The sequence below is a fragment of the Suricata suricatta genome, chromosome 12, assembly GCF_006229205.1.
Source record: "Suricata suricatta isolate VVHF042 chromosome 12, meerkat_22Aug2017_6uvM2_HiC, whole genome shotgun sequence".
Lineage (NCBI taxonomy): Eukaryota > Metazoa > Chordata > Mammalia > Carnivora > Herpestidae > Suricata > Suricata suricatta.
The window spans coordinates 39,418,704-39,445,381 of record NC_043711.1 but is presented as its reverse complement, the minus strand read 5'-3'; the positions used below and the strand labels follow the sequence as shown (position 1 = coordinate 39,445,381).

At 41.8% G+C, this 26,678-nt stretch overlaps 1 protein-coding gene across 7 annotated transcripts in view; it reads left to right on the top strand.

Annotated features, from left to right (window-relative positions):
- The window catches only part of ITPR1 (inositol 1,4,5-trisphosphate receptor type 1), a 324,913-nt gene that overhangs the window by 116,790 nt on the left and 181,445 nt on the right, over positions 1-26,678 (top strand). For 4 of the 7 annotated variants that reach the window (XM_029918485.1, XM_029918484.1, XM_029918482.1 and 1 more), the window contains exons 5-13: positions 1,296-1,411; positions 10,977-11,063; positions 13,267-13,425; positions 15,262-15,360; positions 17,074-17,157; positions 17,266-17,412; positions 21,028-21,123; positions 22,559-22,603; positions 26,483-26,637. In XM_029918485.1, coding sequence (XP_029774345.1) covers positions 1,296-1,411; positions 10,977-11,063; positions 13,267-13,425; positions 15,262-15,360; positions 17,074-17,157; positions 17,266-17,412; positions 21,028-21,123; positions 22,559-22,603; positions 26,483-26,637 — 988 coding nt within the window. The remainder of the gene's footprint in view (positions 1-1,295; positions 1,412-10,976; positions 11,064-13,266; positions 13,426-15,261; positions 15,361-17,073; positions 17,158-17,265; positions 17,413-21,027; positions 21,124-22,558; positions 22,604-26,482; positions 26,638-26,678) is intronic. The other 3 variants (XM_029918487.1, XM_029918486.1, XM_029918483.1) reach the window with 1 other exon arrangement.

Below are 26,678 nucleotides of genomic sequence, written 5' to 3'. Positions count from 1 at the left end.
AGGGTATATTTTTTCCAATCTAGATTTTCATTCCAAAGTTACTAATTTTATCCTATAAATACTTAACCATTTGAAAACATAAGTATGTCAATATATAAATTTCTCAGGGGATAGGTGTCACTATTATAGTTTTTAAGAGCCATTAATTCTTTTTTTTAAGAGCAATTATTTCTAAACTTTATTGGTGACATATCCCTATCAAAAAGTTTGACAAATACATCCCTAAATTATGTATATATATGTATATATAAAAGTTTTATGTATGTGTCACTATACTAATATATTGTATACACTATAAAAATAAGCAAGAAAATAGACATTCATGAAAAGATGAAGATTAAACCATAGTGTAGTAAGTATCCTGTCAGTCATGATGATCCTGTTAAGATCATCATACTGGAAGGCACAGAAGTGCTATAGGGTAAGGCTAATCATTAGAGACAATACTTTAAATGGTTTTTAGCATTTTTATTATCTAGGTGATCTTAGGCTTACAGGTGGTTTGGTTTTGTTTTTCGATCATCATTATTTTCTCTGTGGAGTGGCTTACAAGAGGAACATGGGAATGGTTGATTGTGCCTTCTCCTCATTTGCTGTGTTTGCATTACCATTGTCTTCAATGTTTAGATTTCTTTGCAGAAATATTTTCAGGCCACTAGTCTGTTTGGTGTGGGCTAGCTGTACTACCTAAGGCAGTATATAAAGTCACATGAGCACAGGCATACCCAAGTGGGAGCACAGTGCAATGTGCTCATGTTGAGGGGCCGGGTGGGTACTGTCTCAGCACCACCCCAGATATTCTGTTCTCCCGAGAATTGTCCAGTGCGTGGTGCTCATGAGACCACTGCCCTAGGAGGTCCCTGCAAAAAGACTTCTGTAGTAGTTTTTTAAAAAGGTATTTGGATTGAAGAGAGTTATATTTACAAAAGAAAATGCTTGTGTTCTTGCATATAACCAGGATGTCTGTCCTTCTAGCTGTCCGTCATGAAGGAAAGGAGATAACTATGGGAGAACTTCAAGAGCTCTGGACTCTGAGTCCTAGCTGTGCCACTAACTGGCCGGTGACAATGGCACATCAATTGACTAAGTTTCTAAAAGCCCGTTTCCTCATCTGGCGCCACCATTGTGGTGATGAGGATTAAATGTCAGAGGAGAGTTTCCTAAAATGACCTTGTATCTTGTCATTTATATTTACATATAATCTATAATGCCTTATATAAATAAAAGGGCAAAGCCTTTTTATAGGTTGAATACATGTACTTCCTCAAAAACATTTTTGTTTGTTTCTCTTCTAGATTGCCTCTTTAAGCTATGTCCCATGAATCGCTACTCTGCCCAGAAGCAGTTCTGGAAGGCTGCCAAGCCAGGGGCAAACAGCACAACTGACGCAGTCCTGCTCAACAAACTGCACGTATGTATTACGAGGTGTCTGTCTGTGATGAGGGTCTCAGGAGTGGCCGCTTGGGTAATGTCTGAGTGAAATGGGTTAGTGTTGCACCCCTCCAGCTCTGGGTACGGGGTTTCGTATGTCCTTTGTTAAAGGGGTAAATGGGAGCTGACCCTAAGGAGGGAAAGATCATAGTCAGCCTGAGATACCTTGAGAGTTACTCTTTGCTTAGCCATTCCATTTCCCGGATGACTGGCTGCAGTACTGGTTATGAGCGTAAGTTCCGGAAACAAATTCTGGCTGCATCACTCACTAAATGCTGATCTTGGGGGCATTAATTAGCTATTTGGTGTCTTCCTTCCCTGCTTAAAAATGGGAACGGTAATAATTTCCACACCAGGAGACTGCTGTGAGAATTACATGAAATGAAACATAAAAGGTACATGAACAGTACCTGCAATATAGTAAGTGCTTAATAAATTTAAGCTACTATCATGGTATTTATCTTGACTATTATCTTGGCATATAAGAGAGAAGCGGTTTCCACTGCTAATGTGCTGTGTGACCATAAGCAAGTTTTTGAGCCTCTCTGAGCACGCTTTTTCATCTGTAAAATGGTGACATAGTTTTTTTAGTGCCTAGTATCTAGATGACCTAATTATTCTGTGAGGCTAATTTGTGCAGAACTACTTTGTTTAGAAGAAAGACATGACATATATCCAATGTAGTAGTATTAAAAGTGCAGCCCATTCACTATCTCCTTTTCCTGCTTTATTTTTCTCAGTGTTATTTATCATGATCTGTCTCATTTATTGTATCGCCTGGATACCCCCACTAATAGGTAAACTACCTGAGGACACAGATTTGTATCAGATTTGCTCATTGCTGTATCCTTTGTGTCTACAACATGTAGTAGGCACTCAAATATTTACCAACAGAAAAAAAAAAAAAGTCTTGAGACAGCGGTAACAGTTGAAGACGTAGAGTAGCCGTGAGCACCATGGAACTTACCAGGTCACCTGTCACGCTGGCTTTCCTGGACTAATATGTGGCAGAGTCACAACCAGCTGCGTCTTGTAGAGAAGGATTGTGTGAAGGACCTTCTTTATTCACTGATACTGTGTTAGGTGGCGGTTGGGTGCTCTCGGTATGATGAAAAGACCCAGTCCCCAGCCTCCATGAGCTTATTGTACACTGTGAGAACACACAGGCAGGTCACTCCCATTGCATTTAAAACTTTTTACTTGCTGGCCCCTGCTTTCTCCTTTGAGGCCTCTGAGCTACACTCATTATGCTCTACTAGCTTTATTTTAGTTCACTGTTTTGAGCACCACAGACTCTTAACTCTTTTTTCTAAGTTTATTTATTAATTTTGAGAGAGAGAGAGAGAGAGCATGTACGGGAGGGGCAGAGAGAGAGGGAGGGAGAGAGAGAATCTCAAGCAGGCTCCTCACTGTCAGGGCAGAGCCTGATGTGGGGCTCAAACTTGAAACCATGAGATCATGACATGAACCAAAATCAAGTCAGACGCTCAACTGACTGAGCCACCTAGGCGCCCTGAGCACCAGACTCTTAACAGCTTTGCTCTTTCTGTGCTTTCTATTTGTTGTATTGAGACCATTTTCCTCCTCACTCTTCCCATGTTAACACCTTTGTCTCCTTCATGTCTCTGTTTAAGTGTTATCTCAGTGAGGTCTCTCCTCACCTCCTTATCTAGTAATGCCCTGTTTGCTTCCTTTCTTTAGATTTTTCTCAGCACTGATAATATACACTTATATTTAGTGCTTTCCTTTCTCACTTATTAAAATGAGAGATCCACAGGATGAAAACCAATGGCTGGCATGATCATCACTGTATCCCCAATGCCTAGAATAGTGTCTGGTACATAGTAGGTGCTCAAGAAGTACTTGCTGAATAAATGAGCAGTGTGCTAGGTGATGGTGATGAAACCGTGACAGTATCTGAACCCTTTGGGAGTTCAATTGTTGATCAAGAATAAAGAGGTGGTGACAAGATAGTGTGGCAAGTACTATTATAGGGTGAACCTAAAAGCACCCACGAGGTTGTGGAAACACCTAGAAGGGGCACCCAAATCCATCTTTGTGAATAAGCAGTGGTGATATGGTAGTCAGGGAGGGCTTCCTGGAGGAAGAAGTGATGAGTCTCAGTGTGAAGCATCTGTGGGAGTCAGAGTAGGAAAAGAAGAAAGAACAGAAACAGAGAGATTGTTTTGAATACTTCACGAATTGCATCACTATCATGGTTTTAGGGCAGATAGTCTCAACCTCAACAGACTGATTACTACCTCTTAAGAACAAATATTATGTAACTTTATGAACAGAAAATAACATTCATAAATAATGCAACCTCTGAAGATACCAATTTTTTAATGTTTGTTTATTTTTGAGAGAGATAGCATGCCAGGGGAGGGACAGAGAGAGAGGGAGACACAGAATCCGAAGCAGACTCCAGGCTCTGAGCTCAGCACAGAGCCTGATGTGGGACTCTAACCCACAGACCGTGAGATAATGACCTGAGCCAAAGTCAGACCCTTAACCAGCTGCTCCACCCAGGTGCCCCTGAAGATACAATTTTTAAAAAAAGAATTATAAAGGAGAAGTAATAGGAAAGTAATAAATCTTGTAATTGTGTGCTTTACTAAGTTAATGCTCAGACATGATTATTCTATAGGATTTAAGGAAATAAATGCTCTTGCCTATTTGTATAAACTCTGTGTGTGAGGCAGCCAAAGATGGTGACTCAAGTAGGTATGTAGTACTGGCCACAAAAAAGCATGATTTTTGTAATGTGATTTTCCAAAATGGTCATCAGCTCTTGGTAGTGTTAGAAAGAGTGCAATGTGTCCTCTTCCTTTTATTAAATAGGACTTGCATTTTGGACACATGTATTAATGGTAATAATTAAACCATACAAAACTGTGCTTTTTGTTGATCTGTAAAGTGGAGTGAGGGGCTAGACCCAGAAATTGCAGACCACCTGTTAAGCCATGGGCATGTCAACCAGACATAGCATTGTCCACGGTGACTGATGCTTCATCCCTACACAGGACTGTACCATGCATTTCAGGGCATCCAGCGGTCCTGGCTCCTGTCCACTCAGTATCAGTAGCACCCTCACCTCCCCCAACCATTGTGATGAGCCAGGGTCCTCCTAAAGTCTGCGTTGGAGACTATGGGAATCCAGTTGAATGGGTTTGTTTAATCTTGCATGTCTCTTGCGTGAGCTATTTAGTGTGTACGCCTGTGAGGTTTTCTTGCAAGAAGTGTGTCTTCTGTAGCTCTGCCTTTCTTTTTCTGGTATGAAAATCATTCTGATCAGTAAGATCTTACTAGGACATCTCAGAACCTTCCTTCTCCTGTGCTTTTTACAGCAGGGGTTGTACACTGAGATTCCTCTTCATCATGCAGGAAGCTAACTGAAATAAGGGAACTTGGTGGGCTTGGTTGCTAAGTGCTTGTGGGTCCAGAGGGGGCAGATCCACTCCCCTGCCGTTGCTGCGTGGGAAGGTGGGCTCAGAGCTGCTGCCACATCTTCTGCTTTCTCCAGAGAAGCTAAAAACTGGTGCTTTATGTCTATTATCTCAAATTAAAATTTTTTTCTAATATGTTTTATTTATTTTTGAGAGAGAGAGAGACACAGCGTGAGCAGGGGAGGGTCAGAGAGAGAGGGAGACACAGAATCCAAAGCAGGCTCCAGGCTCTGAGCTGTCTGTCAGCACAGAGCCCGACACAGGGCTCAAACCCACAAACCGCAAGATCATGACCTGAGCCAAAGCCGGACGCTCAACCAAGTGAGCTACCCAGGTGCCCCTATTATCTCAAATTTTTTAAAATGTCAGCAACTAAAAGTTTAAAGGACACATTTAGCACAGTAATGTCTCAAGCTGGATGGGGTCCTTTAGTCACCTGTTCGCAACCTATGATAGGTATTATGTTTCCTTTCAATGGAAATTCCTTTCATTGCTCCTTCCCATGAATGAACTATGAAAAAAAGCTGCACATTGGAAAAAAATGTAATCCTAAAGGTGATCAAGAACTCTCAAGTCTTTATTTAAAAAAAAGACAATAAGTTATTTATTTCATGCTGTTTATTCTTTAAAATACTTGTTAAAAGGAAACCAGTAGTTTTCCCTGATTTGGGATTCCTGATGTGACTTGGGTGTTGACTTTGTGCATTTCCTACTTTACTGCTTATTTGGACCTTTTTTCCCCCTGAAGTGTCTGGAAGTCATGTACATGTTTTAGTGCAGTCATGAAAATGCTGTATTTTGGGCAGCCACTTGCCTTTGGGGGTTGATGGCTGGTCTCCAGTGGGTTTTGATTTTTATTTTTGTCAACTACTGTGCAGCACCCCAATCAAAGGTCAGATTATTTTAAATTAATTCCATTTAAGGAATTAGTTGTCTAGACCACTTGACTTTCCTTTGACTAGGATGAGCAACATAGAAACAGCATTCTGAAGGAGAATGACATCTAGTGGCTGGTTACTGTGTGTTCATTCCCTCTAACTGGATTCTAACTCTTCTGGTCCTGATTTCTCAAAAGTCTCTTGGCAAAATGAGCTTCTTCCACCTGCACATCATATAATGTGTTCTACAGGCCTTGACTACTGTTTTCTGACAGCATTTTGACCGATATTGTTTTGGTTCTGAGAAACAGTCAATTACATTAAGTCATAGTTTTGACAAGCCACGAAGAACCAGAGGAGTGACCGATCTGTTCTGTTTGGAAGACTGAGTATTGTATCGCTTGTTTTCAGAAGCCTTAATTCCATGTCCTATTACACAATTCAGGACTTGTTGACCTAAAATAACTTCTCCCCACTGTTCCAGTGACCTTTCTGTAGTAATTGAATAATGGTTTGTCTATTTCTGAAGTAAAATAACAGGTGGCTATGATAGGGGTGACCTTGATGTTGCTTAGGAAGCATGGTAATATCCATGGTAACCACGGTGCTAGAGACTGTAGCATTAAGTGTGATTTCTTCCTCAGAACAAAATAGTCCTCAACCCAGTGTGGAAGGGAAGGGAGCAACAGGTAAATTATTAGGTTTTAAACGTTGAAAAGGTAACACATTTAAGATGCCTTAAAAAAAATCCAGGCTATTTGTCATAGAGATATGGTTAAGTTTTTGAAGAAATAACATACATGAGTATTAAAGAAAAAGAATTCCAAAATATTCATAAGTAAGAAAAGGGGGAAAAAATAATGTAATCTTTAAATTTTACTCCTCATCTATAATGTTGGTTTATATTTGATGTGTCCCTCTCCCACCTCTCAGCCCCTATTATGTTCTCGTATTTCTACATTAGGAAGTATCAATGGGAATATACTGTCTTCTCCTCCTTTAACCTGGTTTTATTCACTTACTGGGTTATGAATAAATAAGAATCTTTTACCTTCGGTTTAATGGCTACGTGGCTCCTACACTGAATACCAGTACTTTAATTTTAGATAGCCAATCCTTGCGGGGCGGGTTGTATTCAGAACCCTGACAGTTTTACAGTATTGAAACTAGTTGTTATGGACTTGCATATGTGCAAGATTATCTTTTAAGGAGAACTTTCTGGAAATGGGATTGCTAAATCAAAGTTGTGCCCATTGAAAAACTTTATGAGAGATGTTGCCAGGTTATCCTTCAGATAGATATATTAATTCATTGTCTTAAAGTGTGGGCCATTCCTTAGAATGTACTTGAAGGGTTTAACAGACAAAATCCCACTCTGTGCAGGGGTAAAACAACCTTCATCAGTAGGCCCAGGTCTCGTTAGTACCTTACTATCTTTGTAGCAATCTGTGCCTCACCTGTTGAACTTAAAAATCCCAAAGGATATTCTTGTCTAAAACCCGAATTTGGCTTTGTGTAAGGAGTTAGCTATGGACTGATGGGTGAACTCAAATGAATACATTCGGTATTTTACATATTTAGCAAACAGTGATATAATTTGGACAAAGAGCGCTCGTAGGAAAAGTGAATTCTTTGAATGGCCCATAAGGTTAATGCATTGGTTCATTCAGTAGTTACCTAGGCTGGGTTATCATTAAACCCTTTAAGGAGAATTGCAGATATGACTTTGGGTATTTTGAGCGAGGTTCTTAGGTACTTATTCTCCAATATTATTTTCTAATTTTACCTTTTATATATTTTTAGACAAATGCCCTTGAATCTGTGAAGCTGGTGGTTTTTAATTAGTTTTTAATATGGAAAAATGCCTTCTTGATGATTAACTTGATGCTTTTTTTTGATGCTTCAGCAAACACTGAGTTACCACTTTTGTCCTCCATTGAGGCATAGGTAGGACTTACTATTTTAGATTAGTGCTACTTAAACTGAGACCACTGGAAATTGAGAGTAAGAGGAACATCCCTGAGAGTTTTCTCTCTTACACAGTAATCTTTATATCATTTAAGACCGAGAAATATGGCTTTGTGATCTACTAAAGATGAAAACTTACTGTGGGGTTTTGAGTAGACAAAAACTATTTTTGTTGGAAGTTGTTAAATTTTATTTTACTGAAGGTATTGATTTTCCCCACTTTGACATTGTTTTCTTGAATCTCTTGTCCCTGTTAGCTGAGACAACTACTTAGCAGAGAGAAAAAATGCCTCTGTTAAAAGTATAAACCTTCCTTCCAAGTAGATTCAGCCCAGTTTCGTGTTTGGAAAACTACCTGCTGACCCTGTGGATACTGTAGGAGTCTCTGAGGGGTGCAGCCAGCATGAGACCAGGCAGAACAGGAGGTGGGAGCAAACGAAGGGAGGACATGGATGGAGGGGAAGGGAGAGCTACCAACAGTGCTGAAGCAGTTTGGATGCCTAGGACTACCATGTCATTCACTCGGGTATTATTTCTGGATATGCCTTGAACCTAGTGGATTTTATCGTTGTGTAACTGAGAAGAGCAAGCTGGTAACTAATTCTAGGAGAGAGAAGGAGGGTAGGATGCCTCTGAATAGACCATTGTTTTACAGAGTTGAGACACACGTGAGAAACTTAAAGTGATCTACACGGATACAGGCAGATCATGCTCTCCTGCAATGTGGTTTCTTTGTGGTTTAACATTGCTTTCTGCAGCTTATTTTTGTCAAAAGATGTACTTTCCCAAAAATACCTACATTCAAGGTGAAGGTAGAGCAGATGCTGAATTTGAAGGAAATGGAGAGATCCTTCAACCAGCCCACTTAGTTCACTAGTTGAAATTCTCATCATTAGGACATTTTTTAATTTTAGAAACTTAAGTATAATAATAATAATTAGAACTTATTGAATTTATTTTCCCTAATCCTCACAGATGCCCAGAAAGGCTTGTGTTTGTCCCTGTTTTGTGAATAAGAATGCTGAGTTTGGCTTGGTGAGATTAATAACTTGGCCAAGATGGTAAAGGTAATATGTGTGGAACCAAGCCCAAGCCCAGAAGGGTGCTGTGAAAATGCAGACTCATTGTTGGGAAAGAGGCCCATTAACTCATTGATATCTGGTAGCATCTGGCCTCAAGGAAAGGGAAACTCCAGGACAAGAACAATGGAAAGGGTTCTGAAATATACTCCTGGTCACGAGGGTGTTATTATCCACCAGATACTGAATTTCTTCCTTGTTAATTTGCTTCTGTTTGACCCAGTCTAGGTTTGGGGGAAAAGGCTGCAATCAACAGTTTCTTTATTGCCTAGGACAAAACTAGTTCCCTTTCAGCATGGTTATAATATGATAACAGAGCTTTCTGAGTTGTACAAGTAAATGGGAAAAAAAATGGCTGTTCATGTTGATGCCCTGGCTGACTATTCTGGAACACTCCTTTCAGCTTTACATGGTTCCGTAGTATACCAAATTTGGAGTGGTAGTGTCTCCCAGTCCCATTTGTAACTGCAGATTTGAAGTTAACCCAGATGTGGGTTACATTACTTCACATGTACAACATCGTGATTGACAAGTCCATGTGTTATGCCCACCTTAAGGGTAGCTCCCATCTGTCACGTACTGTACTGTTACAACATCATTGATTATATTCCCTGTGCTGTGCCTTTCATCCCTGTGACTTACTCATTCCATAACTGGAGGCCTCTGCCTCCAACTCTTCTTCACTCACTTTGTCCACCCCTCACCCTGTACCCTCTGGCAGCTGCCAGTTTGTTGTCCTTATTGTTGGGTCTGTTTCTGCTTTTTTTGTTTGGTCATTTGTTTTGTTTTGTTTTGTTTTGTTTTTTTAGATTCCACATTTAAATGAAATTACATGATATTGGTCTTTGACTCATTTCACTTAGCATAACACCTTCTAGGTTTACCCGTGTTGCCACAAGTGGCAGGATCTCATTCTTTGTAATGGCTCCATTGTGTGTGTGTGCGTGTGCGCGCACTCACACCCAAATATAGATGTGTGATTTTTATTTTTATTTATTTTTTAAAATGTTGTTTATTTATTTTGAGAGAGACAGAGACAGTGTGTGTGGAAGAGGGGTAGAGACAGGGAGAGAATTCCAAGCAGGTTCTGTGCTGCCAGAGCCTGATACAGGGCCTAAACTCTGGAAACTCTTAGATCATGACCTGAGCTGAAACCAAAAGTCATAATAAGCTTAACCATCTGAGCCACCCAGGCCCCAGATGTGTGATTTTTAAAATCAGACATTATTAACTAAAATTGCAAGTGTACACAAAAGTAAATAGTGTAACAAATCCCTTGTGTACCCATTATCCAGCTAACTGTGCAACATCGAAAAAACTTTTTAATCCCAGAGCTGCTGCCTTTCTCTTCTTTAAAAGGGGATGATGATGGGGCACCTGAGTGGCTCAGTCAGTTGAGCATCTGACTTTGGCTCAGCTCATGATCTTCTGTTTTGTGTGTTCAAGCCTCACATCAGGTTCACTGCTATCATCGAAGAGCCCACTTCAGACCCTCTCCCCCTCTCTCTGCCCCTCCCCACTCGTACTCTCTCAAAAATAAATAAAACATCAAAAAAAGTTTTTAAAGGGGGATAATCCCTCAGGAAATTACTACGAAAATTAAGTAAATTATAATAATGTCTAACAATAATAACTCTATAAATTTTGCAATGACCTGAAATTATGGTACGTGATTCCTCTGAGGCATAGGTGCTCATTTTATCCTCATTTTATGAAAGTAGAAACTGAGGCTCATGAATATTAAATAACTCATTCCAGGACACAGAACCAGAAATCACCCCAAACCATTATTTAAATTCAGTTTTATTTTTCTCCAAAACCATAAAACAGGATCTTTACAGATCAGAAAAGGGCTATGCAAATTCTCTCCCACCCCTACTCTATTTTTCAAAAATATATAAACTTTTGATATAATCATAACCTACGCAGATGTCTATGAATGCCTGAAAGAAAAATGCATTTTAAAAAAGCAAAAAATGCCAACAGAACAAAGGCATAGGGGTTTGTCTTCTTGAACCCTTGGTCATTTTGCTTAGCCTCAGGGCATACCTATGCACAGTATTTGCTTATTTTTGTGGTTCTCCTATAAACCAGTGACATTGGTTTTGCATCATTGAGGAGAAATACAGGCCATTGTTTGCTCTTGGTGACCAGTCTTCCTTCTCCATGCGCAGCATGCTGCAGACTTGGAAAAGAAGCAGAATGAGACAGAAAACAGGAAATTGCTCGGGACCGTAATCCAGTATGGCAACGTGATCCAGGTAGGTCATGGCCACTCCTCTCCTTTGGAGCTTACAAAGAACAAAACTGAAAAAAACAGGCACGTGAGATCGGGTTTGGACAACGTTCGAGCAGCACTCCGCGGAGACACCCTGTCTGTTGTGAAAGGACTGGTGTTTCTTCTTGTATGCATTGGTCTCTTGGGCTTTTGAGTTGGCCTTCTGTCAGTGCAGGAACCCACCTCTCTGCCTCGTAGTTGAGGATTTAAGTTCTGTGCAGATATTTTAAGTAGCAACTTGCCTACGTGGAAACCAGCCTAGCTGCTGAGCTTCTGTATCACATGCCTTCTTTGAAAGTTCTTACTGTCGGTAAAAATTGGATTCCCTGTAACTTTTATCTGTTGGTTCAAGAGCTCATCTTAGGGGTAATATGAGCAATTTTGGGCCTTCAGGTAGAATATTTGGTGATCGGTCTCATGTCTTGCCTTATGGATTGTAAGGTTTACTTGTTTATTCCTTGTGCCTTTAGACTTGGTGTGGAGATAAAACACAATCTAGGAAATAGGTACTGTGGGATTTGCTAAGAAAATCTTGCTGGGTCTGTCCTTGCAGAACACTGTATGAGGACATCCAGGGCCAGATGTAGCCTTTTTCTGTTTATCTAATTGCCAGCTCATTTTGACAAGGGTGATAGTTACCAACTTTTGAGAACCTGACCCATGTGGTTTTCTTACTTCATTATTTCTCTCTCTGAAAGAGTTTACTTACCATTTAAGTCTTACTGGTTACAAAGGTATTCTTTACCATTATTATTATTTCTATTAGATAGAGAGCAGTGATAATCTGGAGCATGGGAAAACCAGAATTGCTACACGGGTAACAGCAAACTTTTATGTTTAACTGGATTATTTGGCTTCTGGAATAGTAAAGTGGCTTTCCAATCCTGCCAGTTGCACTCTGCCTCCCTTTCAAATTCTATCCAACTGAGAAAGGACACAAGGGGCCAAGCGGTTCCAGAGTTCAGTGCCTTCAAAGTCAGAGCAAAGACTCCCTGGTACGGTGAGATGAGAGAATGTGGCTTGAACTAAAGATGACAGATGGGCACAGGGGCGAAGAACGTAAGCCCTAAGTGCATTCTAATTCAGATTTGTGACTTAATCACTGTGAGATTTTGGTCAAGAAATGTTGCTGTGTCTGTTTGCTTACCAGTAAAATGGGAATAATAATGGTATATGTTTTCTAGAATAATTGAGAGGTACTTGTCACAAAGTAAACTCTGAATACATTTTAGCCAATGTTATTTATTATTACTTCTTCAGAGCCTGTGTCTTTGAATCCATCTCTAGGTAATATCAGTATTTTATAAACCATGTGGACAGGTGTATGGAGGATCAGGGGCCACTCACCAGGGTAACAATGAAGATATAAGGAGGACTTTGCCTTCTCCTGTATATCATGGCCAGGGGATGTCAGGGTCTCACAAATCAGACGCATTACTCCTTCATCCCAACAACACTGAAAGAACAATGTAGACTTTCCAGGCACATTCTAGAAACTGTATCTGTTGACATATGAAAAAGGGATATTGGCAGTTGGCAATGAAGTTCCATGCCAGTCTTAATAGTTTTCCAGGATTTCGGCAGTCTTTCATTCACCCTTCCTTTTCTCTTATAGCCTGTTAAGTCAGGAAGCCTTAATCAGTGCTTCCTGATGTAGACCTACTCTGAGACAAGTTGTTTGCCATCTAGATCTTTGTTTCTCCTAAGAATTAATAATAAAATGCTTAGCAATTCGAGGTGGAAATTTATAGCAGCCATGTTCTTCCACATGAAACTACTCCCCCTTACAGGGTTATCCCTTAAACTATTTCTTGTTGCCTTTCCTTAGCTCCACATTAGGGTCAGGGATACTCAGACTGCAGTTCCTCCGCTCCTTTACCTGGAATTAGATGTTAACAGATGGTAGAGTGGTGTTCCTTGCTGCTGGTGCAGTTGACCTGAGCAGCATCCATCTTGTCCAGGGCCATGTTGAGGAGAATAAATAAAATATTTCTTCTTCCTTCTAGTTCTTCTCCCTTTGCTCTTCTTTATTTTCTAATTATTCTCTGTCTTAGGCAGTTTTATGACTCCATAACTTAGCTCAGGGGTAGAAGGAATGTTTGATACATATTTATGTGACTGAGAGAGAAATCATAGAGATTCAGAGACTTGCTGGCACTCACCTTATTCTCTCTGTGGGTTTTCAGCTCCTGCATTTGAAAAGTAATAAATACCTAACTGTGAATAAGAGGCTTCCAGCACTACTGGAGAAGAATGCCATGAGAGTGACTTTGGACGAGGCTGGAAATGAAGGGTCCTGGTTTTATATTCAGCCATTCTACAAGCTGCGATCCATCGGCGACAGTGTAAGTGCCAAGTCCCCACCTGGGGAGTGCCCCATGCTGTGCCTCCAGCCATAACTGTATATGAAAGTCAACTAAGAGAATTTTATAGTTGGAACCAGAGACTTATCCTGTACGAAGAGAAAGAAGGGAATCACTATGGAAACCAGTGTTTGGGGAAACAGGGAAATTTGGAGAGAATTGTGACCTAAATACAGTAGCTGTGTTTTTCCTACTGAGTTTCTGAAGAAAAAAAATTGTATGAATAGCCCATTACCTCAGAACTTCATGAAAACAGCTTTCATATATTAATGTGCTGGGCAGCATCCCTGTCATTCTAGGTCTGTAGTGGAATAGAAATGCCTCTCTGCGTTGGTAATGAAGTTAGTAAAGAAGGAGGATAGAAAATAATGAGACACAGCAGGGAAGGAGAATGGATTTTAGGATTATCTTCACTTGCTCCTTGTCGATTAGCCTGCAGGCTCTCTGTCCCATTTCAGTGACTGCAGTGGGTCCTGAACTGGCTCCTCTCCCGAGGGATCGTTAGGATGTAAAGCCACTGAAATACTTCTTCCTGTGCCTTAGAACAGTTCTGCTGCTTGTCAGCTACATTAGTACGTCATTATGTGGGCGTAGACCTGACAATGAATATGTTTCAATGCCATCAAGCTGCGTTTCTGACCTTATTAAAGATTCTGAAACAGTAATTGTTTACCGAAACAGGCTGCCCTTAAATAGGTTGAAATCTCATCAAAATGCTCACTTGGCTTTAACCTAAAACTGGACTTTACCATTTTCAGTATTGCCATTTAAGTTTACAAGCTTTGGGCAGCCTGTGTGTTAGTTTATATATTGGTGTGTGAATTAAATCATATGCATCATACCCGAAGCATGTAGAAGCAGCCCATTCCTCAACTGAGAATAGAAGAACAAGTCCAGTGAAGCTTAGTTTTCACCAAAAGTTTTGGCTTTTTTTGAAGTACTTAACATATATTTGGAGTTAGTAAAAATTTAATTGTATACATTTCCCAAATGTATCAAACTGGTAAGAGATGAGTTTCACTTCTTGGAAACCATCGTTTCTGTTCTCCTACCTTCTGCCCTCCTAATGAAAGACAAATGTGCTTTGTCCTGAATCTCAGCAAGCCCTTAGTTTTACTATCCTTTAAATGTACCTATTTAGCTGTACCTTTGTTGAGCAGTTGGTTATCCTTTTTAAGATGGTGATTTATAGACAAAATGTTGATACATCCGTGGGTCATGAGATCAGTTTAGTGGTTTGTGACTCTCATTTTAGAAAGCAGAACAGAATAGATAGTATCAGGCTGTCCTAAACATGATGAAGTAAGTATTGTTTTAGGGAGGTAACTTCTGTTTCAGATAAATATAGATATGTATATCTATATATGTACACACACTTATACCCACACATGTGCACATAAATAGGTATGACTGGATTATAATAGAGACATATTTCTTAATGTTGCTTATACCCAAAAAAGAATGAAAGTCATTGCTTTAGATCTATAAAATTAGGGCTTTCTTCTTTCAAAGATAGACTTCCTTCAGACACTATTCTGCTTCTACTCCAAATATTTACTTAGGGCTTATTTACATGTATCTGTTAACATAGGAAAAGGGGGATATTGACAGCTGGCCATGGGGTTGCACACTGGTCTTAGCATTTCTCCAGAGATTTGACAGGCATTGTTCAACTTCCTGCCTGGCCGGCACTGTGAAGGCGTTGGCTCTGCTGGCTTAGGATGTGCCACATTTACAGGGCGGAATAAGGACTGTCAACTGCCCTCCACCACCTCTGACCTGTTTGGTGAAAAGCTCTGTTGGTCTCTTCCTTTCCAGGTGGTCATAGGTGACAAGGTTGTACTGAACCCCGTCAATGCTGGCCAGCCCCTACATGCCAGCAGCCATCAGCTGGTGGATAACCCAGGCTGCAACGAGGTAAGGGAAACCCCCTTGTGGCATGTGGGCAGCCATATGCTGTGGGAGCAGGCCTTCCTGGGGCCAGCACATGTGCATGCTGAAGCTGACCTCACTAGTGATGCGGGGCAGCATACCTCTTCGGCAGGTAAGTGACCAAGGCCCAGAATCAAGGCTGTCACATGGTGTTGTGCACACCCAGGCAGTGGGTAGTGGTGGGTGAGGGCTGGTAGTTACCCTGGGGCTCAGTGTACTAAGTCTCATATCACTGGGGGATTGCTGTCTAATTTGTTAAGCCAGAAAAGGGCCCCTGGTACCAAATTTTTCTGGCCAGAGGGGTACCTTTTTCCAGTGTGTCTCCCTTAAAAGTCTGCCTTTGGCGGATTACTAAGATGGGTATACTACAGGCCATCAGCAACCTTGCAAGAGTGATACATTGCTTTTGGCCATACATATCCTTGGTCTCAAATTGGCAATTATAGGACAAAAGGACAGTGACTTAATGGTGACATAAGTGCTTGTCTAATGGTTGAAAGCACCGGCTCTGGAGTCCAGATGTGGATTGAAATCCCAAGTCTGCCATTCCCTAGCTCCGTGTCTGTAGGTTAGTTAATGTGCATCTCCCTTATCTCCCTGTGCATTAGTTTTCCCATCTCTGAAATCGGCACAATGGTCGCCCAGTGCTTGGCACGTAGGGTTCAGGCAGTGACTGCTGCTGTTCGTGATAATCATTCACATTTCAGAGTGTATTCACTGGATGCTTCTTACCTTTATACCTTTGATTAGTACTTGTTTTTATTGAGCTTTTATTTTTCGGCTACAGAACAAGAGATTTGGTGAAGAAAGTCAGGAAATGAGGTTCCTGGAGTCATTTCTTTTCTTCTTCTTTTTTTTAAATTTTTTGTCAAATTGGCTAGCATAGAGTGTGTAAAGTGTGCTCTTGGTTTTTGGGGTTGATTCCCATGGTTCATCACTTACGTATAATACCTGGTGCTCATCCCAACAAGTGCCCTCCTCAATGCCCATCACCCATTTCCCCCATTCCCCTGTCCCCTCCCCCATCAACCCTCAGTTTGTTCTCTATATTTAAGGGTCTCCTATGGTTTGTCTCCCTCCCTCTCTGTAACTTATCCCCCTCTCCCCTTCCTCCATGGTCTTCTGTTAAGTTTCTCAAGATCTACATATGAGTGAAAACACATGGTATCTCTTTTTCTGACTGACTTATTTCACTTAGCACAATACTCTCCAGTTCCATCCTCATTGTTGCAAACGGCAGGGTTCCATTCTTTCTCATTGCCAAGTAGTATCCCATTGTATATATAAACCACGTCTTCTTTATCCATTCAGCAATTGATGGACATTTAAACTCTTTCTATAATTCGGCTGTTGTTGAAAATGCTGCTATAAACATTGGGGTACACGGGCCCCAATGCGTCAGCACTCATGTATTCTTTGGATAAATTCCTAGTAGTGCTATTGTAGGGTCATAGGGTAGTTCTATTTTTAATTTTTTGGGGAACCTCCACACTATTCCTGGAGTCATTTCGAGCATAAATGGTGGTTGGTGCCAACACATCATTAATTACCAAAAAATCTGACAGGCCAGTTGAATTTGCCATTTCTGTAATCTTAAGGTTAGAGCTTTAGGGCAGAAGCACAGCACAGCCTTTTGGGCTGGAAGACACAATTATTGTGAGGGACATGTAAAAAAAATAGCTGTCATTTGTTTTCCAGGTCAATTCTGTCAACTGCAATACAAGCTGGAAAATAGTCCTTTTCATGAAATGGAGTGATAACAAAGATGACATACTGAAGGGGGTGAGTCGGCTACTTTCTGAGCTGCCAGCACTTGGCTCTTTGTGGGGCAGCAGCTAAGTTCTCTCTTAAAATTGGTTTTCCTTAATTCCTCCATGCGTTGACTTTCAGGGTGACGTGGTCAGGCTGTTCCACGCGGAGCAGGAGAAGTTCCTCACCTGTGATGAGCACAGGAAGAAGCAGCATGTCTTCTTGAGAACTACTGGCCGGCAGTCGGCCACATCTGCCACGAGCTCCAAAGCCCTGTGGGAGGTGGAGGTAAGACGTGGGACCGGGGAGGGAAAGCAAGGACTCGTGGGTCGTAGGGTAGTGGGTAGTAAGCCCACCTTTTTTCCACAAATGGGTCAGGATGACAGATAAACACGTCATACCAAAAGGATGCTGGGTGTGCTGATGGAGGAAAATGATGTCTACTTTGGAAGCAAGCTGGCAACTGGAACTGGAACTTTCTTTCTCTTAGCCATCTAATCTTTTCCTTCCATGTCTTCTTTCCCTCACTCATTTGTCTGTTACAACAATATGTCATTGAATGCCTACTCAGCATGAGACAGAGGTGTTTCCTGTCAGTGATAGGATAGTAAGACACCCAGGTCACTGGATGGCGAAGTGGGGAGAGGCACATTCCCCGAGCTCTGGAGACCGAGATGAGGGAGGGAGGAGTCCAGGTTGGGTGGAGGAGGTAACGTCTGAGCTGGTACTTAGAGGGCGATGTGTATTTCCAAAGGCAAAAATGCACAGAGTGTAGGTCACTTCATGGCAGATGGTGGTGCAGAATTGGGAATGTGAGACAGTCTTGAAATCAGGCTCAGCATCCTATTTCGGTAGGGAGGAGAGGATAGGCAGGAAATGAAACAGAAACTGGTCTTAGAGACAGAGGCTGAAGGGCCTGTACCTGGGCTGTGAGGAGGTGGGATTTAAGTCATAAGCAGGGGAGGAGCTTGGAGAGTAGTTTTGAGAAGGGGACTAACATAATCAGTGTGCTACTTCAGGAGATAGAGGATTGTGCTCACAGCATGTCATTTATTGAGGGAGCTTGAGACATGATGTGGAACCCAAGAGACAGTGGCATGAGTGCTTGGTGACAGAGGTCACCTGCAGGGACATGGCCCCTCCTGCAAAGACCTCCTCTCTGCTTACCTGCAGCCGTTGGGATACATATGTCTGTCTCCGCTTGCCCCCTCTCTTTTTCCTCCTTTCAAATGTTTTATGATTTTATTGAGATACAGCAGACATAAAGCATCCAGGTCAAAAGTACACAACTTGATGAATTTTTATGTACACTTACAGTCATGTAACCAGCACCCAGGTCAGGAAGTAGAAAACTAGCAGCTCCTGGAAGGCTCCCTTGAACCCCTATTTCAGAACTGTCTTGGTTTTTTTTCCCCTAGAAAAGTAACCAGTGATTTGATTTCTGTCTCCATGCTTAGGTATTGTCTGTTCTTCAACTTCATAGAAATGGAATCAGACAGTATATAATCTTTTTATGGTCTTGTTTTTGCACCCCGCATAATTGTTGTTGGATGTATCAATAGTTCATTCCTTTCTGTTGGTGAGTAGTGTTTCACCATAAGGTATCCCACACTGTGTCCATCTGTTCATACACATTTGAGTTGATCCAACTTTTGGCTTTACAACTAAAGCTTCTGTGGGCATTATAAATGTGTACAAGTTTCTTTATGGTCATGAGCTTTCATTTCTCTTTGCTAAACATTTAGTAATGGAATAGCTGGATTATATGGTCGATGCATGTTTAAAGGAAGTGCTCGTACCATTTTATATTCCTACTTGTGGAGTATGAGAGTTCCAGTTCTTTTACATCATCTCTAACACTTGGCATGGTCAGTCTTACTGATATAGCCATTTTAATAGGTGTGTGGTGAAGTTTTGTAATGCTTTTTTTTTTTCAAATGCTTATTAGAGAAAGAATTGGGGAGGGGCAGAGGAGAGAGAGAGAATCCCAAGCAGGCTCCATGCTCAGTGCAGAGCCTGATGTGGGGCTCAGTCTCACAAACTGTGAGATCATGGCCTGAGCCAAAATCAAGAGTCAGACACTTAACCACTTGAGCCACCCATGGGCCCCTCTTAATGCTTTTAATCTTCATTTCCCTGATGGGTAATGATAGTGAGCATTTTTCATGTGTTTATTTAACATCAGTATATCTTCTTCAGTGAAGTGTCTGTACTAATATTTTGCCCATTTAAAGAATTGTCTTAATCTCTCCATTAAGGTGGATGTTGTCATACTCTGGCTTATCTTACCTGTTTTATAGAAAAATCTGTACAATTTTCATGATGAAAGGAATCTACATGAAGTTTTCAGTTCCTACCTCCTCCTTATTTCTTCTTTGTCGTCTTCTCTCTACGCCCAAAGCACTTGTTTGTAGTGTTTATTTAGTGTCTACATAGAGACACTATCAATCCCACTAGGTTATAAACTCCTTGTGAGTTAGACCTTTGGCATTGATCACTTATGTCATCATTGTACTCAGCACAGAGTTTTATATGTTAAAAAAGAGTCTTTCAGAAATACTTTTCATGTATGATTTGGATGCTAGTGCCAAAAAAAATATTGAGAGAGAGGGAGAGACAGTGCACTCCACTTCATGGAGTGTCTGCATCCTCTTGCATTCCTTTAAGGAGTTTTGAATTTTGGGTGGCTGTCGGTTCAGTATCCGACTTCGGCTCAGGTCATGATCTCATGGTCTGTGAGTTGAAACCCCGCGTTAGGCTCTGTGCTGCTGACAGCTCAGAGCCTGGAGCCTACCTCAGATTCTGTGTCTCATTCTCTCTCTGCCTCCCCCCTGCTTGTGTGCACGTGCTCATGCTCTCTCAAAAATAAATAAACATTTTTTAAAAACCTTTGGTTTTGTCAGACAGTAAAGTTACTTGTGAATCAGTTTGATGCTCCAGAGGCTTATTTTAAAGCTTTGTTAAGCTCTGAGAACGTCAAGCTCACAACCTCCCTATTACTCTTCATCTGGCCTTTTGGGGGCTCACCTTACATGTACAGAATTTGGTATTAAAATGAAGGCTCGCGGAGTCCCCTGTATAGATGTCTGGAGCTTCTCTGGGAAGCTTTGTATTTTGCCCCCTCCCCCACATTCCAGCCACCTCTGTCTCTCTAAATTCTGATTTATCTCAACTCAGACCAGTGCTTCTGCTTGGATTCTCCCTCCCAAAAGGATTATCCAGAGAGGACCTTAAAACAGAAAGCTGGACTAATCATGGAGATCACTTTGCTTCTCTTTACTCACCCATCACAGTTGTGTACTGCCTGTCGTGCAGCATCTGAACACAGTTGTTGCATGTACTGTATCCAGTTTTCTAGGTGTCTGTGGCAAATTTATGTAATTTGTGCAGTGTCTAATTGTTCATTGCATCAGCTGCCAGTGCCAATTACTCTGTCATGACCAGAAGCTGAAGTTACGTGTATTTTTACGGTAAATTGTCCTCTGGCTTTGTGAACTTCAAGTTTCAGAGCATTGGCCTATCTTTGTGTTACCGCACATGAGTACCAGTAGAGCATGCTTTTACAGTTTCTCTGAAATTTCTTATTTGTCATGTCTTTTATGGATAAATTGCAGAATCTTCTACTTTATTATCATTAAACCTAAGAACCTGAAAACCATTCAACTTTTTACTATAAGCATTTCATTTTAATTGGGAGACTCTCTCTCCTTTGGAGGAGCTTAACGTTTCCCTATGTTTGAGCTCTGACATTACGTACGATCGTTGCAGTGGCTTTGTTGGAAGATAACTGATTTTTTCGGCTAAATGTCACTCCTGAACTGTGATTTATGTGTGAAGTCTCTGTGTTGGCTTAGCCTGTGCTGACATTTCCTCCACTTCCGTTAATCATTCCTCCTCTTGCAGGTAGTCCAACATGACCCATGTCGGGGTGGAGCCGGATACTGGAACAGCCTCTTCCGTTTCAAGCATCTTGCTACCGGCCATTACTTAGCAGCAGAGGTAAGTAACAGCCTCCGTGTCTCTCTCTTTCAAGGCTCACACATTGCTTTATCTTCATTTACCTGTGGCCATTGGGTAGTTAGACCCTTAGGGTAATGCTCAGTCATCTTGTTTTTCCTTCTGCTTTTCTATTTCCTCCTGCCTCATTTTCCTGCTTATAAACAAGAAAAGGTAAAGATGATAAACATGTATTAGTACTTCACAGGGGTGTTGATCAAGATGTGGGGGAGAAATTTAGAAAATACGACTATTGTGGGGATGTAGTGTATAGCATGATGACTGTCTATTTGGAAGTTGCTAAGAAAGTAGATTTCTTTTTAGAAGAAAAGAATGCTAATCTGGGATTTAAGATTAGAGCAGTTTTTGCTTTTGCATTCTGCTCTCCCCACATCTTATCTAACAACTCTGCTCCTAATAACCCTGTTTCACTAACATGAATGTCCAAGACTCAGCTGTAGGGAAACATGGTATGTAAAGCTGGAAGCATTAAGACACATAAAGAGTTAGACAACTTTATAAAGTATTCTGGTTTAGCGAAACAAGCAGGGCCTCATCTTTTACTTGCAGGAGTGCCAAAAGTCAAGGAAATTAACTGTACCTTAAATGTCTGTAAAAGGCTTTTGGGGAATGGCAAGACTCCATGCTGAAGGACAGGAGGAATTTGCTTTTTAATTTTGGTGTTAAAGAGACATCATACTATGTGACAGATGCTGGGTTTTACTCTGCTGGAAGATGCACAATACATTTTTATATCAGATTCTAGACGTACATCAAAAGATACCTCCTGCTGTCTGGTTCCACTGTGGGATAGCTCACAGATTCTCAAGGTGATGCCTGGGTATCAGTATTGCTTCCACACCTGACCCCACAGAAGGCTGAATCTTAATGTTCTGAATCCCCTGGGATGCCTCATATTTGAAGAACTGACGATTTTGAAATATTTAAAAAACAAAGATCAACACTAAATTGAAATTTAAATTGGAACCAAATGGAATTTGGGGCCCAGCTAACTAGCTGTGAGGAAATGTTGATTGCATGATTTATCAGAGATCACTGGTGGTTACTTTCTGAAGCGAGTGTAACTCTTGCTGGAAGCCACAGATTTTTTATGTCTAACTAAAACCAAGCAGGACTGTCAGTGACGGGAAACTGATCTTTTATTTATCTCAGACATTTAACTGTTGCTCTGCTAGTGGAGTCATTGTGTTCTTCTGTCGACGCTCAAGAGCCGTCTCTTGGTAACTGGTAGACCGTCCCATGTGTGTTGTGCTCATGTGACATGTGTGGTTGTGGCATGCTGGTTTCATGAACAGAGGGAAGGGACGAGATTTTAGCTGTTCAGGATGTTCGCAGGCCTTGAAGTCTCCTGCAAGTGGGACCGAGTCCTGGAGAAATCAATGGATGTTTTAATTTCCTAATGATTCTTTTTCATCAGGTAGACCCTGACTTTGAGGAAGAATGCCTGGAGTTTCAGCCCTCAGTAAGTATATGAGCAAGAGCCTTCTTGTCTCCATCTGGTAGGGTGAGGCCAAATGATCTGGAACCTGCCACTTGTCATTCAGTGCTGGGGAACTGGTATTTGTCATTTAACAAACTTCCACTTGTCATCGCTGGGGAAGGAGAAACATTAGGATGTCTTCAATGAGGGTCTTGTTCTATGCTTTCCTTTAAGGCAGTCATACCTCCTTGTGTTGGATTGCTCTTTCTGTATGCTTATCAAGGGATCTCTACCTTTAGGTTGGAGAAGTTGCTGGAACTGTTGGAATGCTCCTAGGTTAGAGACAGGGATGACTCCTTAGAAGTCATTCTTTTACAACTGAATGTCCTGTTGTTGTTGACCTCCAATCTATGACTCATTCAGATTTTTTTCAAGAAATGAGCATGTGAGGTGGATAGTATCATTTAGGTGTTGGAGGTAACACATGAGGCATGGTGCCCCTGTCATCTGCTTATACACTCAGTTGTCTAATCGTCTGTTCTTGTTTCTGCAAATTCAGAAATAGATTTTACCATGTGGTTTGAAATTGAAGGTCAACAGGATCTTTCTTTGGAGGTCATAGTGCCAATTAATGTTGGCTTGGAGGCGCTTGGGGGTTGAGTAGTTCACAATTAACAAGGGCGGTGGTTGTGTTACATGAGCCGATGGATATCAACAAAACACTTCTCTTGGGGAGTGCTTCATTCACGTCTAGGACTTTTAAAAAATGCAAACAGTTGCTACCGTATTGGACATCATGTGTTCATGTGAATATCTCTGGTTTCGGAATATGGCAGGTGGTATTGAGGTTACTTCTCTTGGGGGGTAAAATTTTGAAAGAATTGAAAGGTTTTAAAGTGGATCCATTAATAACGGGGTTTGGGTAGAGATAATACAGAATGCAGTTGTCTCTGGAAAGTACAAATGCTGTGGGAAAGATGAACCTTGTAGTTAGGTTTGGATACAATGTTAGCTTTGGAAGGAAGGAAGTGAAGTTCTAGCTAAGGGCTTCACATCATTAATTCCTGGGCTTGCTCAGGGAGTTGGTCTGTTTCCCAGTTCTTGAGGGAGCTCCTGAGTGTCCTATTCCTTCCTTTCATCTGTAGAGCTCATTGTCAAAGCTGCCCTTGCAACTGACCAAAAAGTGGACAGCACTTACCTGGTCCAACTTCCTGCCAATGTGCAGGGAAATCTTTGCCCAGCATCTGTGCATGATGTTCATGCGGCTGGTCTGGGGAGGCTTGGGCTGGAAGAGGTATTATTTTTACAAGGCAATTCTCATTCCTGTACCTTCTTTATTTGGAGAGAGAGAACTGCCTTTGCGTGACTTGGATCTTTTGGTATTAGTGCTGCCACTGGAGTTGTCACACAGAATAAGGACCCCTTTGAGATTACTTTGAAGGAAAGCTGTGGCTTCTGTCCCTGATGTGCAGTTGAACCTTGAGCTCTGTGAGGAACGCGGTTGCTCTTCTGGACTGCTGATGTGTGAGGGGAGGTCTGCCATTTGCAGTGCAGGAGGAAGAACAGAATGATCAAAAGCAGGGTAGGAAAGAGATGCTGGCCTGGGTTTACATGGGAGACCCACTGCATATGACCTGTGTGACTAAACAAGCTACTTTGTGCTCTCTGGGCCTCCTTTCCCTCATCTGTAAAAGTGGTGGATGTGCTTGTTGTAAGGACGAAGTGATGTGTGCATAAGATGTGGCCCCTAGTAAGCTCTCAGTGAGTCGCATTTATGTAAGTTACACAAGATCAGAAGCATTTTGAATGCCTGTTTATCCACAAGTTCATCTGGGCTGCACAGTAGCTGTGTGAAAGGAGACGGGAGATTTTATGATCTTTGTTGGACCAGTGAGGAACCATAGAGTGGTCCTAACTCATCACATAGCTTGGGTCTCTCAGAGTTAGTCATCTTTTTATTTTTCTCATTCTTTTGTGTGCTGTGGTTGTGGAATGTGCCAGCAGGCTTGAGTGCAGATCCAGACTGCATTGTCCTGGCTGCTCTGGAATGGTGTGTGGGTGGTTAGTGTTCATGTGGAGGAGGGGTTGGGGGGCTCACTTTGCACCCACAAGTCCATCTACACAGCTCCTGCCCCTGTAAGGAGGCAGGAAAGAGCTTTCCTGCATCCCTCCCCCTCTTGTTGGCTAGGAAACTTGGGCAGAAAAGCTGGAGTTGTAAAAGTTGGGGAGAAGAAGCTTGATTCTGCTCATGTGTCATGTACTTCACTGGGTTTGGCACCCAGTGTGTGTGGGAAACTTCACCTGGAATCTTACTTAGCTTGTTGGGCTCGTCCTTCTCAATTCAGTAGCACCCATGAGCCCCATGCATACTAGCTCTTGTCTGACAACAGCCTTTGGTACATGTGCCTTTCCTCCCACTAGGTGGCAAACGCCGACTGAACACAAAGAACATGACGACGCTGTTGCTCAGTCACAGGTCCAGATAGAGTGTACTTCATGCAATTTTAATTTTCTCCAGTCTGCTGGCAGGTCTGAAACTGAACTGAGATCAGTAGCTGAGCTGTGTATCTCAAACCAGAATCTGGTTAGAGTTTATTTTGAAAGTGGCGTGTAGAAGATTTTGCAGTTAAAAGTTATTGGAAGAGGACAAATTCTATTCGGAGTTCTTTTTTCTTGAACTGAGATGTTTGGTCCTCTCCAGTTGGTTCCTAGTTGAGTGTAGACAGACCAACAAGCTGTGGGTTGGAGGAGGGTACAGCAAGGAGGAGACAGAACCTTTGGGAGTTAAAAGAGGCATTTGTATCTTCTTTGTTTCTCCATCCCTTCATGCCCCTCTTCTCCTACCCCCCACTCCCTTCTTCCTTTTCTCATGCAAAAGTTAGGGCTGCAGATAACTCCTAGAGCAGACTGTGGCCCTCCATCTTAGATGTTAGTCCTGGAATTAAATTCTCTCCTGCTCGTTCTGTTGCTTGTTAGATATAATTTCCTTTTATCCATTCTTGGCTTGGAAAGGAGTCAGTGCCTCAGCCCAAGCAAAGCAAGTTAGGGACAAAGAAAATGTGTTTTTCTCGTAGATACAGGTGGATGTTGTCATCTTGCAAGGATGTTAGAAGTTAAAAATAATCCCACGTAGAGAGTCGGTACTGGGAGAGACCTTGCAAAGTGTATGAGAGGATCTGATAGTCTGAGCCTGCTGCTTAGATCCGCTCAGGCAGACGGGCTCTGGAGCCTAGAGTATGTTCTTACAGTTTCTCAAGAAAGCTTTCGTCATTGTTCATTAGTCTTGACTGTCAGAGATTTTCTTCAATCTCTGCCAAATCCTTTACATCGCAGCAGAGGCCCCTTTTCCCCTGGATTGTGATTGGCAGTACTCCTTGATTAATTTCAAATGTTTTTTTTTTTCAGGGCTAGTCTGACTTCTCAGATATTTTTCTTGGCCACACTGGGATCTCTGTTTACGAACACTTGGATTCAGGCTTACTTGATTTTCCTTTTCCTCCTGGGAAGTGGCTGTATCATATTATTGCTAGAAATTTAACTGCAGATTAACACAGTGACCCGTAACCAAATCCACAGGATGAGTTTTCTCAAAGTGCTTCTTTTCTCTTCCAACTACTGCAGACGGATGTAGCTATAACGGACTTCTTCGTCACCTATTCCCCTCTTTCCATGGACATCTGTTATTGTAACCCTGCATTGTTTAAACATTTTTATTGCAACACAAGAAGGTAGAGTGTCAATATTCTTGGCATGGGTGGCCGAGTATCATCTTTTATGACTTCTCGGAAACTGTTGTTCTTTTCCTGCCAACTGCTGATGTTCACTCTTGTTTCTTCCCTGTTCCTGTGGACTGTGCAGTGAGTGTAGTGAGTGAAGGGTCTACCATGCAGAATCCATGACTTGATGACTTTTCCTCCTCAGGTGGACCCTGATCAGGACGCCTCTCGAAGCAGGTTGCGAAATGCCCAAGAGAAGATGGTGTACTCCCTGGTCTCTGTGCCTGAGGGCAATGACATCTCCTCCATTTTTGAACTGGACCCCACCACTCTCCGTGGAGGTGATAGCCTTGTCCCAAGGTACGGTTCTAACACGGGTCATCCTAAATAAGTCAGAGCTG